At 37.7% G+C, this 13,031-nt stretch overlaps 1 protein-coding gene across 2 annotated transcripts in view; it reads right to left on the bottom strand.

The window, feature by feature from the left end:
• OSBPL1A (oxysterol binding protein like 1A) overlaps window positions 1-13,031 on the bottom strand; it is a 228,913-nt gene that overhangs the window by 139,704 nt on the left and 76,178 nt on the right. For both annotated transcript variants that reach the window (XM_007974412.3, XM_037982433.2), the window contains 4 exons: window positions 12,213-12,286; window positions 12,035-12,098; window positions 9,446-9,544; window positions 7,779-7,901 (listed from right to left, as the gene is read on the bottom strand). In XM_007974412.3, the coding sequence (XP_007972603.3) occupies window positions 7,779-7,901; window positions 9,446-9,544; window positions 12,035-12,098; window positions 12,213-12,286 (360 nt within the window). The remainder of the gene's footprint in view (window positions 1-7,778; window positions 7,902-9,445; window positions 9,545-12,034; window positions 12,099-12,212; window positions 12,287-13,031) is intronic.

Genomic DNA, 13,031 nt, shown 5'->3' with positions numbered 1-13,031 from the left:
AAGGTGAGAGAAAATTTCCTTGTAAACTGAATATAACATTTAGTTAATCAAGTATAAAGTAAAAATAAATATTTTTAAGTTTTAAATACATTCAGCATCTGTTGTGTAGATACCATACAATTGCATCAGTTACTATCTCATTATGCCATGTATATCTGAGGAATTAAAATTCTCTGATTTATTAACACTTTTAATAGGCCTGATGAAATTCATCAAGAAATTATAAAATGCATTTCTTAAAAATGTATTTTAAAAACTGTTTTGTTCAAAAAAACAAAAAATCCAGATGGTCCTAACATTTGGAAACCACAAACTGATTCTCGTTCAGCAATCTAAGTGCATACAGCCCCCACATCATCAGACCAAAAAGGACATTTTCTTAGTGTGTCAAAGCTTCTGAAAATAAGGTAATGTCAATTATAGAAAGCATTCTTCCTTGTAATTTGAAAGTTCTACATTTTTAGATCCCTAAAGGCAAAAAAAAAAAAAAAAAAAACCATAAATACAGAATTTCATGATGAAAGTTGCATCCCATCTTAGCGCAGATTTAGAAATCCAAAATGAAAGATGAGTCAAATCCATGTATTATATTAAAAATGTCATTTTGAAGGTAGTTTTATATACCATTTCCCTTTAAAGAGGTGGGAAGAATAAGCAAGAAAATTATCCTTGTAAATGTGCTTGGTTATCAAAATAGAAAATATTTATTCTGAGAATCTTGACCTTATAAACAGTAAAATCACATTCTTTTAGGTAGAGTAGTATCTTTAGCCTTATGAAACTTCCCTACTTTACACTCCTAATCTCAGTAATCCATCACAAAACATTTTGCACCCCCAAAATCAAACGTTCTATAGATCAGTATGTCAGGGTGGCATAGGTAAATAGTAAATACTCTTTTCTCCTATTTCACCTTATAAATTTTTTAGTGCTTACAAAGCTCAACTCAACCACAATAGAATTATTCATGTTATCACATTAGTGACAGGCAATGTTCTCTTCAAAATTTGTATTACTCTCCTTTGTTTTGAGGGCTCTAACAATACCTATGTATAATTCACTTGGTGGGGAGAGCGGGGAGAATACCTACACCATGCAATTTAAAACACCATATATGCCTGATAATTTTTCCAGACACAGTCTGTGATTACAGGTTGAGGGGCAGGGAAAAAGTTTATCTAGAGGCACCGAAACATGCACTGCAACCAAATGCATCACTCATGATTTATTAATAGAAAATCATCATTCTTGCTCTATACATATTTAATAATATGCTTATGTGCAAGTCAATGATACTGTTTTATCCTCTCCTTTCTATGATGAAAGTAAGCTAGAGGCATAAAAGTAAGCAATGGCTTCAATTGCAGACTATGAATCTGTCCTGAAGTTATAATTAAAGGCAGGAAACACCTTCTGTAGCATCATCTTCAAATACATGAATCACATTTATCTTCCCTTGAATCATATTTTTATCTAACAGTTACTAAAAAGTTTCCTTGATCGATGATTTACTTGTTTTAAAGGGTACATAACAGGTCAGCTGGAGAAGATTCAATCTACACATACTGTTTTAAGTTGGGTACAAAGTATGTCTTCTGTTCTAAACAACTTAGTGCTTTTTAACTGATACTAAAAAGAACAGAGGTTATTAATATAATAAAACATAATATGGTCTCCCATTTGCTTAGTTGCTACTAGTTATATTTTGAAAAACTAAAAATCAATTTATGAAAGTTAATTCTTATTAATATTTTGCAGAGTCCAACATGGTTTCTCATTCTTGACTTCTATGCCATTGACATTATGTCAGGAACTGATATGATTTAGCTGTGTTTGCACCCAAATCTCACCTTGAATTGTAGCTCCAATAATCCCCACATTTTGTGGGAGGAACCTGGTGAGAGGTAATTGAATCATAGGCGTGGGCTTTTCCTGTGCTATTCTTATGATAGTGAATAAGTCTCATAGGATCTGATGGTTTTATAAAGGGGAGTTCCCCTGTAAAAGCTCTCTTGCCTCCTGCCGTGTAAGACATGCCTTTGCTCCCCCTTCGCCTTCTGCCCAGATTGTGAGGTCTCTCCAGTCATGTGGAACTGTGAATCAGTTAAACCTCTTTCCTTTATAAATTACCCAGTCTCGGGTATGTCTTTATTTGTAGCATGAGAACGAACTAATACAGGGACTCTTTTTAAGTTTTAATTTCTATTTATTTATTCTACATAAATGGAATCTCACTATGAGCCATGTTATAATACCTAAAGTTTAACAGTATTTTAACTTTGCCCAAGTTATCTGGAGAAAGCACACAAGAACAAGGATTAAACCCATTGGTACAGGGGCCTAGGGGATCAGAAGTTACCCCAGGTGAGCACCTGTGCCACATTTACAACACAGGTCTCCTGCTTAGAAACCAAAATTTTAGCTGTTGGTTTTGTGAGTTAAGCTGATGTTAAATTACCTTATGATCCCTAACCTATAAGGCAGCTCAAAAATGCGTATCAAGGGGGTGAATAGCTAGAGAGGAATGCATAGGCTAGGAGAGAAGTAATTAATTCCAGGTTATTTGCTGCAGAAAATCCACATTTGGTCAATTAAGCACAGAAGCAGATTGCCACCTACTCAGCAATAAAAACGAAGAAACTACTAATACACACAACATTACGGTGAAAAAAGACACCTAAGAGCACATACTGTATGATTCCATTTACACGAAATTCTAGAACAGGAAAACTGACCATGCTTGTAATGCCATGGTCACTATATCAGGGTCATTAGGTCAGTGGTTGCCAGAGATGGAAGTGGAGGGTATTATCTGGGAAGAGCAGCAAGGGAACAACATTTTGACATAATGAAAATATTCTCTATCTTGATAGGAGTGGTGGTTACACAGACAATATACGTTTGTCAGAATACATCAAGTTGAAGACATAAAGTGAATTCCTTTTTTCTGCAAACATTATATTTCAATAATAATTCAAACTTTAAAAATAATAGATTGCAGAACTCTAATCACTTTCTTCTTTGCAGAAAATGGCCACTATTACAAGTAGTGGTGTCCTAGCACTTATCTTTCAGTCTTGCTAACTCCAGCCAAATCCACTTCAAAGATAGCCCCATACTCTGGCCAGGTTTGGTGGCTCACTCATGTAATCCCAGCACTTTGGGAGGCTGAGGCGAAAGAATCAGTTGAGCCCAGCATTTCGAGACCTCCCTTGCAACATAACGAGACCTAATCTCTACAAAGAAACAACAACAACAATTACCCAGGCTTGGTGGCACATGCCTATAGTCCCAGCTACTTAAGACGCTGAGGCAGGAGGATCACTTGAGCCCAGGTGGTCAATTCTGCAGTGAGCTGTGATCACACCACTGCACTCCAGCCTGGATGACAAAGTGAGACCCTGTCTCAAAAAGAAAAAAAAACAACCCATACTCTATCTTTCCTAAGTCAACCCAAAAGCACATTTATTCTTTCTGACATCTGGCGATTATTATGCCCCTGCTGTCTAACTTTCTTAGTGTTTCACTTTGCAATATGTATTTACGTAAAGTAAAAATAAAAAAACAAAAAAATGAAAGGATATATAGAGAAAAGTAATTCCCCTTCACACACCTGACAATCTTATTTTGCACCTTTCTCAGCTGCAGCAACAAGTGCTAATTTCTCATCTTTCCTGAATGATCTAAGTCTTCACAAATATATATGTGTACATCCCTGTTTTTTCTCCCAAGTAGTATCATATTTGATATATCATTTTATGCCTTGTCCTTTTCACTTAACTGTATATCTTAAATATATCAGTATATATACATCTGCCTCATTCTTGCATGGATGTACCAATCTTTATTAGCTCCACATTGATGTACATGCAACTTTCTGCACATTTATTTTAGTTGGGAATCAGTTACTCTTTTCTTCTTGTTGTTTTTGAGAGAGTCTGGCTCTATGGTCCTATCGCCCAGGCTGGAGTGCAGTGGTGCGATCTCAGCTCACCGCAACCTCCGCCTCGCAGGTTCAAGCGATTCTCGTGCCTCAGCCCCTTGAGTAGTTGGGATTACAGACGTGCACCACCATGCCTGCCTAATTTTTGTATTTTTAGATGCAGGGTTTCGCCATGTTGGCTAGGCTTGTCTTGAACTCCTGGCCTCATGTTATCTGCCCGCCTTGGGAATCATTTATTCTTAAATCAGAAAAGCCTTATATTATTTTCTCATTCGATTAAACTCGAGCATCATCTGCTGCTTTTGTTGTTGTTGTTGTTGTTTTTGAGACTGGGTCTCACTCTGTCACCCACGCTGGAGTACAGTGGTGTGATCTTGGCTCACTGCAACCTCCACCTCCTGGGCTAAGGTGATCCTCCCACCTCAGCCTCCCAAGTAGCTGGGACTACAGGCATGGGCCACCACGTCCAGCTAATTTTTGTATTTTTAGTAGAGACGGGGTTTTGCCATGTTGCCCAGACTGGAGTTCAGTGGTGTGACCACAGCTTGCTGCAGCCTCAGCCTCAAAATTTAAAAAAAAAAAAAAATTGTTTTTAAGATGAGGATTCACCATGTTGCCCAGGATAGTCTCGAACTCCTGGGCTCAAGCAATCCACCCACCTCAGCCTCCCAAAGTACTGGGATTACAGACGTGAGACACCATGCCTGGCCTGCTCATCACTTCTTGTAACACAGAAGCAGTTCAGATCCTACAGAATCAAGACATCTTCAACAAATAAAACCCCCACTTTGCTGGTACCACCCAGAGCATCTAAAAGCCTATCCCAGCGCTGTCCAGTAGAACTTTCTATGATGCTGGAAATATTCCATATCTTCGCTGTCCGTTGTGGTAGCCACATGTGGCTACTGAGCACTTGAAATGTGGCTGATATGTAGTTAAATATAGTTAAAAAGAATAAGTGAATTTTTTTTTTAGTTGTCTCCCTCTTTCGCCCAGACTGGAGTGCAGCGGCACAATCTCAGCTCACTGCAACCTGTGTGCCCCGCCCCATTGGGTTTAAGCGATTTTCTTGCCTCAGCCTCCTGAGTAGCTGGGAATACAGGTGCCCACCACCATGCCTGACTAATTTTTGTATTTTTAGTAGAGAGGGAGTTTCACCATGTTAGCCAGGCTGGTCTCAAACTCCTGACCTCAAGTGATCCACTCACCTCAGCCTCCCAAAGTGCTGGGATTACAGGCATGAGCCTCTGCGCCCAGCTGAATAACTGAATTTTTAAATTTTAATTAATTTAAATGTAAATAGCCACATGTGTAAATAGCCACAGGATATTTAATAGCTATCATATTGGACAGTGCAGTTGTATACCAATACTGTGCTTGATTAATTTCCAATTTTTATTTCTGAAATATTTTCAAGTTGCTATTACAGCAACAACCATGAGGTCAATAATTCTAGGATTTGTCTTGTACAATCATATTGTATAAGACAATGTTTACCGAAAAATGTTTGTACTGAAAAACTGACTCACTCTTTCTTTCTAAGAGACAGGGACTCACTATATTGCCCAGGCTGAACTCAAACCCTTGGGCACAAGTGATCCTCCCACCTCAGCCTTTCCCTAATTTCTTATAGGTCTGTGTACTAATCCAAAAGCATGTTAAGGAAATAAAATCAGTTTTGTTGTTAATTCAGATGATTTTAGAGTATATCAGTCCTGGAATTCCTAATTCCCCTTAGAACGTCCATAGGTACCAAGAATAGACCTTTCCATAAATTGGCCCTGAATTTCACTGGAACTTAAGAACTCAAGAATGAAGGGCATCCTGGAGCCAGTCTACTAACAAGCTATAATTCAACACACTTCAAAGCACATTTCAGATTTTACCTATTTTGAACCAGTCTCCAGATGTTAAGACAGAATCAAGATTCACAGAATTGGCCAGGCGTGGTGGCTCATGCCTGTAATCCGAGCACTTTGGGAGGCCGAAGTGGGAGGATCACTTGAGGTCAGGAGCTTGAGACCAGCCTGGCCTACATGGTGAAACCCCATCTCTACTAAAATTACAAAAATTAGCTGGGCGTGGTGTTGTGGGCCTGTAATCCCAGATACTCGGGAGGCTGAGGCAAGAGGATCACTTGAACCCGCGAGGTAGAAGTTGCAGTGAGCCATGATCACACCACTGCACTTCAGCCTGTGCAACAGAGCAAGACTCTGTCTCAAAAAAAAAAAAAGAAAAGAAAAGAAAAAAAAAGATTTACAGAATTAGCATTCAAACTCTGTTGGAGAGGAGCATGCAAAAGCTAAACGTGCTTAATACTATAGTGCTCAAACTCTCAGTGACTTTAGGTGCAATAAAATCTAAAAGGCAAAACCTTCATGGTTTTAAAGTTAACATGTGAACAAAACATTAAAATAAGGAATAAACTGACAGATATAGTCGAGGCTGATGACCTGAAAATTTGAAAATTATGCTAAAGAATAAATATTTTTAATGGTATGTAAATTAGCATGTCTTTATTTTACCTGTAACTTCCATTTAAAAACTTTTAAAATTATCATAATCCTAGGAAAGCTATTAGTATGCTTTGTAAATCCTTCCAGGTTTTATCATTTACCTCTTATTGAGGATAGGTAAATAGGGAAGGATTTCTTTTCAATGAGGGAATACCAACTCAAAGTTAACATATTTACCATCTTTATTTACTTTTGTACTTCTTTAATGTAATTTTGGCCATATATATTAAATCTTCCATATTTTCCCAGTTTTAATGTTATTTAAATGCTGTAGTAGATGTTACTTTTGCAAAGTCCACTGATCTGAAAATTTTGTTTATGGTTCTCGCATACACACTAGGCTTTAAACCAGAGGTAGTATGGTAAAAGAGTTGTCAGCAATTCCGGGGAATGTCTTCGACAAACATGGGAGAGTTCAAGTTCTTTAACGTTCCATCATAAATTAAGATTAGGGATTGAAAGAGTCAAAATACTTTTTACATTTAAATGTATAGGTCCTTAAGTTGATAAAACTCCTTAGGTATTAGGGAATTTAACTTCATTAAAATTGTTGAACTAGAAATATTCAAATCTGGCCACCAACTCATTTAATTTATAAAGACAAAAAATAAATTAAATTTAGTAGGCAAATTCATATATCCTGACATAATTATTCAGACTGAAACTCATCATCACTCCATAGTTCTAATTTTTCCAAACTCAATTCCCATTCTTTTAGATACAAGTTGTAAATAAAAGGTGCAGCCAGAAAATTGATGACCCCTCAAAACACCTATTTCATTTCGATTACCTATGCTGATAATCCTTTGGGGATAAGGCACTGGTGTCACTTCAGATGACTTCTCCATTCGTTATTGATGCCTTACCTTATCTCTCAGCAACCAAGCTACAGATTACAAGTGGTTTTAAAGGAAACCTACCAACCAGGAAAGGTATCACTATGGTTGCATTATTTAAACTCTGAAATCTGCAGTGAAGTCATAAAGGGCAGCAAGTCAAGCTATGCATGCTCCCCGTCCTGGCAGCAATTTTCAAACAGAATGACAGTCTGTTAACAGCAATGCAAAAAGTTTCACCTAAAAAAGTACAGTGCCTTTAAGGCACAGGTCCATCTCATCAGAGCATATGTACAAAGGCATTTGACAGTATTACCATGATAGACATAAACTACCAACACAACGTAAGTCAGCAAAGAACAATACTATTTCTATTGTTAGAAATCATAATTTCAAAACCTTACATCTTAAAAAAAAAAAGTTCTTAATAAAACCTGTATGACATAGATAGCTATAAAGGTCAAGTTACATTTTCCTATTTACCTCTAAGGATTTCTTCAAGTCTACGGCAGAAACCATATCTTCCTCCTCCTCATCAGTCAGCTGGTCCTGGGAACAGTAGTGAGTGCTGTAAGCAGAATGTTCTTCTATTGCTTCCAGCCAGTCCTGAAATCATGCAAGGTTTTAAACGAGAGTGAAAAGTATTTTTATTCCAAAGAGATAATATTACAATGATATGATAAGCATAAAATTTACCTAGTGAAATAAATATTATGGCCTCAAAAAGGAAAGCGAAGCAACCAATAATGAAACAGCAATGTGGGTCTCTTGTTCGTGATATGTCTGGATAAAAGCTTTTCCTAGTATTTTAAAAAAATCATCTATAAGTTTACATATTCATGAATGTTAATATTAAAACACATTACAGAAATTAAATAATGAGAGAAAACTTTGTCATTTAAAATTATAGGTTCTCGTGACTGGGCACTGTGGTTCACGCCTGTAATCCCAGCACTTTGGGAGGCTGAGGAGGATGGATCATGAGGTCAGGAGATCGAGACTATCCTGGCTAACATGGTGAAACTCCGTCTCTACTAAAAATACAAAAAATTTGCCAGGCGTGGTGGCGGGTGCCTGTAGTCCCAGCGACTCAGGAAGCTAAGGCAGGAGAATGGCATGAACCCAGGAGGCAGAGCTTGCAGTGAGCCGAGATCCCACCACTGCACTCCGGCCTGGGTGACAGAGCGACTCTGTCTCCAAAAAAAAAAAAAAAAGAAAGAAGGAAAGAAGGAAAGAAAGAGAGAGAGAGAGAAGAAAGAAAGAAAGAAAGAAAGAAAGAAAGAAAGAAAGAAAGAAAGAAAGAAAGAAAGAAAGAAAGAAGGAGAAAGAAAGAAAGAAAGGAAGAAAAGAATGGGGATACTCCATTAAGTGACTGTACCATAAGTATTGGTCAAGTAAATCCCAATTTTCTAGCTTGCTGCTGTTGTTTAATTTATCACATAGGAAGGCTGAGTCTGCACTGTAATGAGTATCAGAACACGTGGCTTGTAGTACAGGTTCTGTCACTCACAAGCTGCCTGGCCTTAGGAAATCACTTCAATCTTAAATCCTTAGTTTCCTCACCTATAAGTTAAGGCGTAGACCTGTCATTTACATTAAAAGGATGCCCCTTACATTCAGAGAATTAAAATTGAAAAAGAAATTACGAACAGAAAATACCTGCAGGTACATTTTGATAAATAACTAATTCACATACTAAATTTTAAAAGCTTCATTTAAAAAGTACAATCAGGCCAGGCACAGTGGCTCACGCCTGTAATCCCAGCACTTTGGGAGGCCAAGGTGGGCGGATCACCTGAGTCAGGAGTTTGAGACTACCCTGGGCAATGTGGTAAAATCCTGTCTCTGCTAAAATACAAAAAAAATTAGCCAGGCATGTTGGCATGCGCCTGTAGTCCCAGCTACTCGGGAGGCTGAGGCATGAGAATCGCTTGAACCTGGGAGGCAGGGGTTGCAGTGAGCTGAGATTGCACCACTGCACTCCAGCTTGGGCTACAGAGTGAGACTCTGTCTCAAAAAAACAAATAAATAAAAATTTAAAAAATACAATTGACAAGATTTTGGATGTTACCATTGAACCTATGTTATATTCTCCGTGTCTTTAAATGTTCTGTACGTTTTAGGAAAGATACATGAATCCATAAGATTACCTCTCTTGACTGTTGAAGGCTATTCTTAGGAACCCGGAAGCCATGAATGGTGTCATCAAAGCATTTAATAAAGAAGAGGCAGCTATCGGTGGATTTTACCTTGGATATAAAGAAGTCAGTAAGACAACATTCATTCACATAAAAGAGGACCCGGCTAATTGCGCCACTGCACTCCAGCCTGGGGGACACAGCGAGACTCCGTCTCAAAAAAAAAAAAAAAAAAAAAAAAAAAAGAGGACCCTAAAATTATCTATACATAAAATTTAAAGTACTCACATGACTTAAGGATACCCAGTTGAACACTTAAATATTGATAGACAAAAATCAGAAAAAAACAGATTACAGTGGGAGTATCAAATGCACTGTAGTTTACCTATATCGGGTCTGGCTCTCAACTTCTTAGTTACTCAGCATAAATACTCTGGTTCATCAGGTATGTCATTTTTATCCTTTCTTAAGTATAACTTAATATGCACTTGGGTTATAAAATCATTTAGCTACCACAGTTCCCATTTTTTATTACCTTTTTGTTTGAGCTGAATATAAAATAATCAGCAGTAGATAAGGTTGATAAAGAAGGAGAAAAGGGAGAGAGTAAGAAGAATCAGAAATAATTATGGGTTTTAAAATAAAAATTTGGCATGAAAAGGATTTTAAGTCATTTATGTCAGAGGTTACAAAATGTTTTGTGAAAAATCAGACCTTGGTGATGACCTTGAGCAGTAGGATATAAATAACTCCCACAAGCTTAACATTCCAATAATGGAACACCAGACATAAATGGGTTAAGAACGGAAAAAGGTAGATTTCTTCAAGACCCTATCAGAGGCCCCCCACCTCTGTAGTTGGTGTAAAGGTGTAGCAACAACACCTTTATCATGCGGAAAACAACTCTAAAACCTGGATACAAAAGAAAAGGCAACCACATGGAGGAACCTGGACCTGAACAAAAGCTGACAGACTCTGACAGGGAGTCACGCTCTCTGGAGGAAAGGGGTCAAGGAGCTGTGGAAGTAAGTTCCCACACCTCAGGTTTTGCACCTGGGACTAAGCACAGTCCCCATGGTGACAGGACAGCAGCAAGGGCACATGTGGAAACCCCTGTCTCTGGACATTAGTAAAGCAAACCTGAGAATCCATAAGCACTAAAGAGAACAGGGGAATCCCCCAAGGGAAAGAGACAGAGAGGGGGTCCCCAGATTCTGTCTACTACTCACATCTCTGACTCATGAGCCACACACACATAGAAGCAGCTCATATAAACACGACCTATCTGAACTGAGTCCAGAGCCACTGCCCAAGACACACAGTTCATGATCCAAACCAAGCCAAGAAAAGGACTTGCTACAACGGACAATACTTGACAGAGAGAAACGACAGAATCCAAAATCTCCAGAACTCAACATTCATAATATTAAGAGTACCATCCAAAATTACCTGATTTCAGGCTGGGTGTGGTGTCTCACGCCTATAATCCCAGCAATTTGGGAGGCCGAGGGAGGAGGATTGCTTGAGGTCAGGAGTTCCAGACCAGCCTAGCCAATATGGCAAAACCCCATCTCTACCAAAAAATGCAAAAATTAGCCAGGTATGGTAGCGTTCACCTATAATCCCAGCTACTCAGGAGGCTGAGGCAGAGAATCGCTTGAACCTGGGAGGTGGAGGTTGCAGTGAGCTGAGATTGTGCCACTGCCCTCTAGCCTGGGTGAGAGAGTGAGACTCCATCTCAAAAACACAAAAACAGGAACAAAACAAAACAAAACCCAGAATTACCTTACATGTGAAGAAGCATGAAAGTAGAAGACATTCACAAAAGAAAAATCCAATTAAAAGGCAAAAATTGCCAGAATGGGTAATAGGAACTAAAACATATGCTATCTCGAAGAGACAGAAAATAAATATAAAGATACATATAGGCTGAAAGTAAATTGATAGGAAAAAGACACCATGTGAACAGTAAACATAAGAAGGCCAAAGTAGTTACGTTCATATCGGACAAAATAAATTTTAAAACAAAATGTATTACAAGAGATAAAGAGGGCCACAAAACAATAAAAGGATCAATTAATCGAGAAGACAACAATCATAAATATGCTATCAATAACAGAGAAGGAAATGCAACATTCCACAAGCATAGTTGGACACTTTCACATCTCTCTTTCAGCAATTGATACAACCACTAGTCAAAAACCAAGACACAAAAGATCTGAACGCTGTCAACCACCATGACTGAATTAATATTGATAGGACCCTACAACCAACAATAATAGCAAAATACACATTCTTTTCAAGTGCATGTACTAGGATATTTCATAATCAAACAAGCCTGGGTAAATCTGACAAATATTTTTAGACAATCCATCTTTCATTCCATAATACATGGAGATAGATAAAAGTTGACTGTATTTTAAAATTTTGTTCAAAATGGAGAGGCCACGACGTTACCTGTTCTCAAATAAAAATATATACAAGTGCTTTCTACAGCATTCCACGGAACCCCAAGATTTTACAAGGCTGTATAAATGATTTGGGTCAATTGCTTGAAGAACTGATGTCACAGAGGAGCAAATGATCCATGTTTCATCCTACCGTGCATACTGCTTGAGTCAGGTGTTTGCATCCCTGGCGATAAATATTATGAACGGCATCGGGCCTTCAAAATAAAGATGAAATTATTAAGACAAAAGGAAAAGAGAGAAGTGAAAAATATTCATATTTCAAAATTTATACAGTGAAATTTGTTAAGTGTAAAGATCATAATACTTACTGTTTCCTATACCACGAAAGGACTCCATGCTCCAACACTACCCAGAATAATCTCCAGCCAAAAAATCTTGAACTCTAACGGAAAAATAACAAAGATTTCCCAAGCTGACACATGTAGATTCAAATAGTTGACTGATAAAAAGTAATTAAGTGATGATAGTCATATTTGAGTCTTTAGACAGTAGTACTAAACATTTAAAAAAAATGCTCAAACATGAACTTAGGTACTAAGTGCAGTAATGAAAACATACCACTACAGGGTGACAGGAACAGCAGAAATGCCATACTGATAAGATCAATGATGATTACACTTTATGGTTCTGGCAAAACTGTTCAGGGATTATTTACAGAAAATATACCAGCTGTGGGCTTCAAAGACAATTTCCTCAAAGTCATGAATGAATGTCTAAAAAAGAAAATTATCCTAAATTTATCTTATACAATACAAGCATGCAGATGCATAAATAGATAAAGGGATTGCGTGCAAATGCAAAAGAAATTATGTGCTCTTCCATGGTTAATTCTAGAAAACAGGATTCTCTAAAATGTAGCAAGTATTAGGACCAGAAGAATTTTATATATGTACCACGTGATAATTCAAATATCAATTTTCTTCTAAGTCTGCCATGGTTTGATGTTCATAACAAAAATAATACTGTAATTCTTTGATCTAGTAAGAAAAAAAAATGTATTTTCCCCCCACTCCTTTTCATAAGAACTTAGTCACCTAAAAGCGACTCATCAAAACCAAAAAAACACCTAAAAGTGACCATCAACACACAGAAAAGTAACTGCTACAACCAGTGGAAGCCTCTTGAAA

Source organism: Chlorocebus sabaeus, chromosome 18 (genome assembly GCF_047675955.1).
Source record: "Chlorocebus sabaeus isolate Y175 chromosome 18, mChlSab1.0.hap1, whole genome shotgun sequence".
In the NCBI taxonomy this organism is placed as follows: domain Eukaryota; kingdom Metazoa; phylum Chordata; class Mammalia; order Primates; family Cercopithecidae; genus Chlorocebus; species Chlorocebus sabaeus.
Note: the sequence above shows the minus strand (reverse complement) of the source record. Positions and strands in the feature narration are given on the sequence as shown.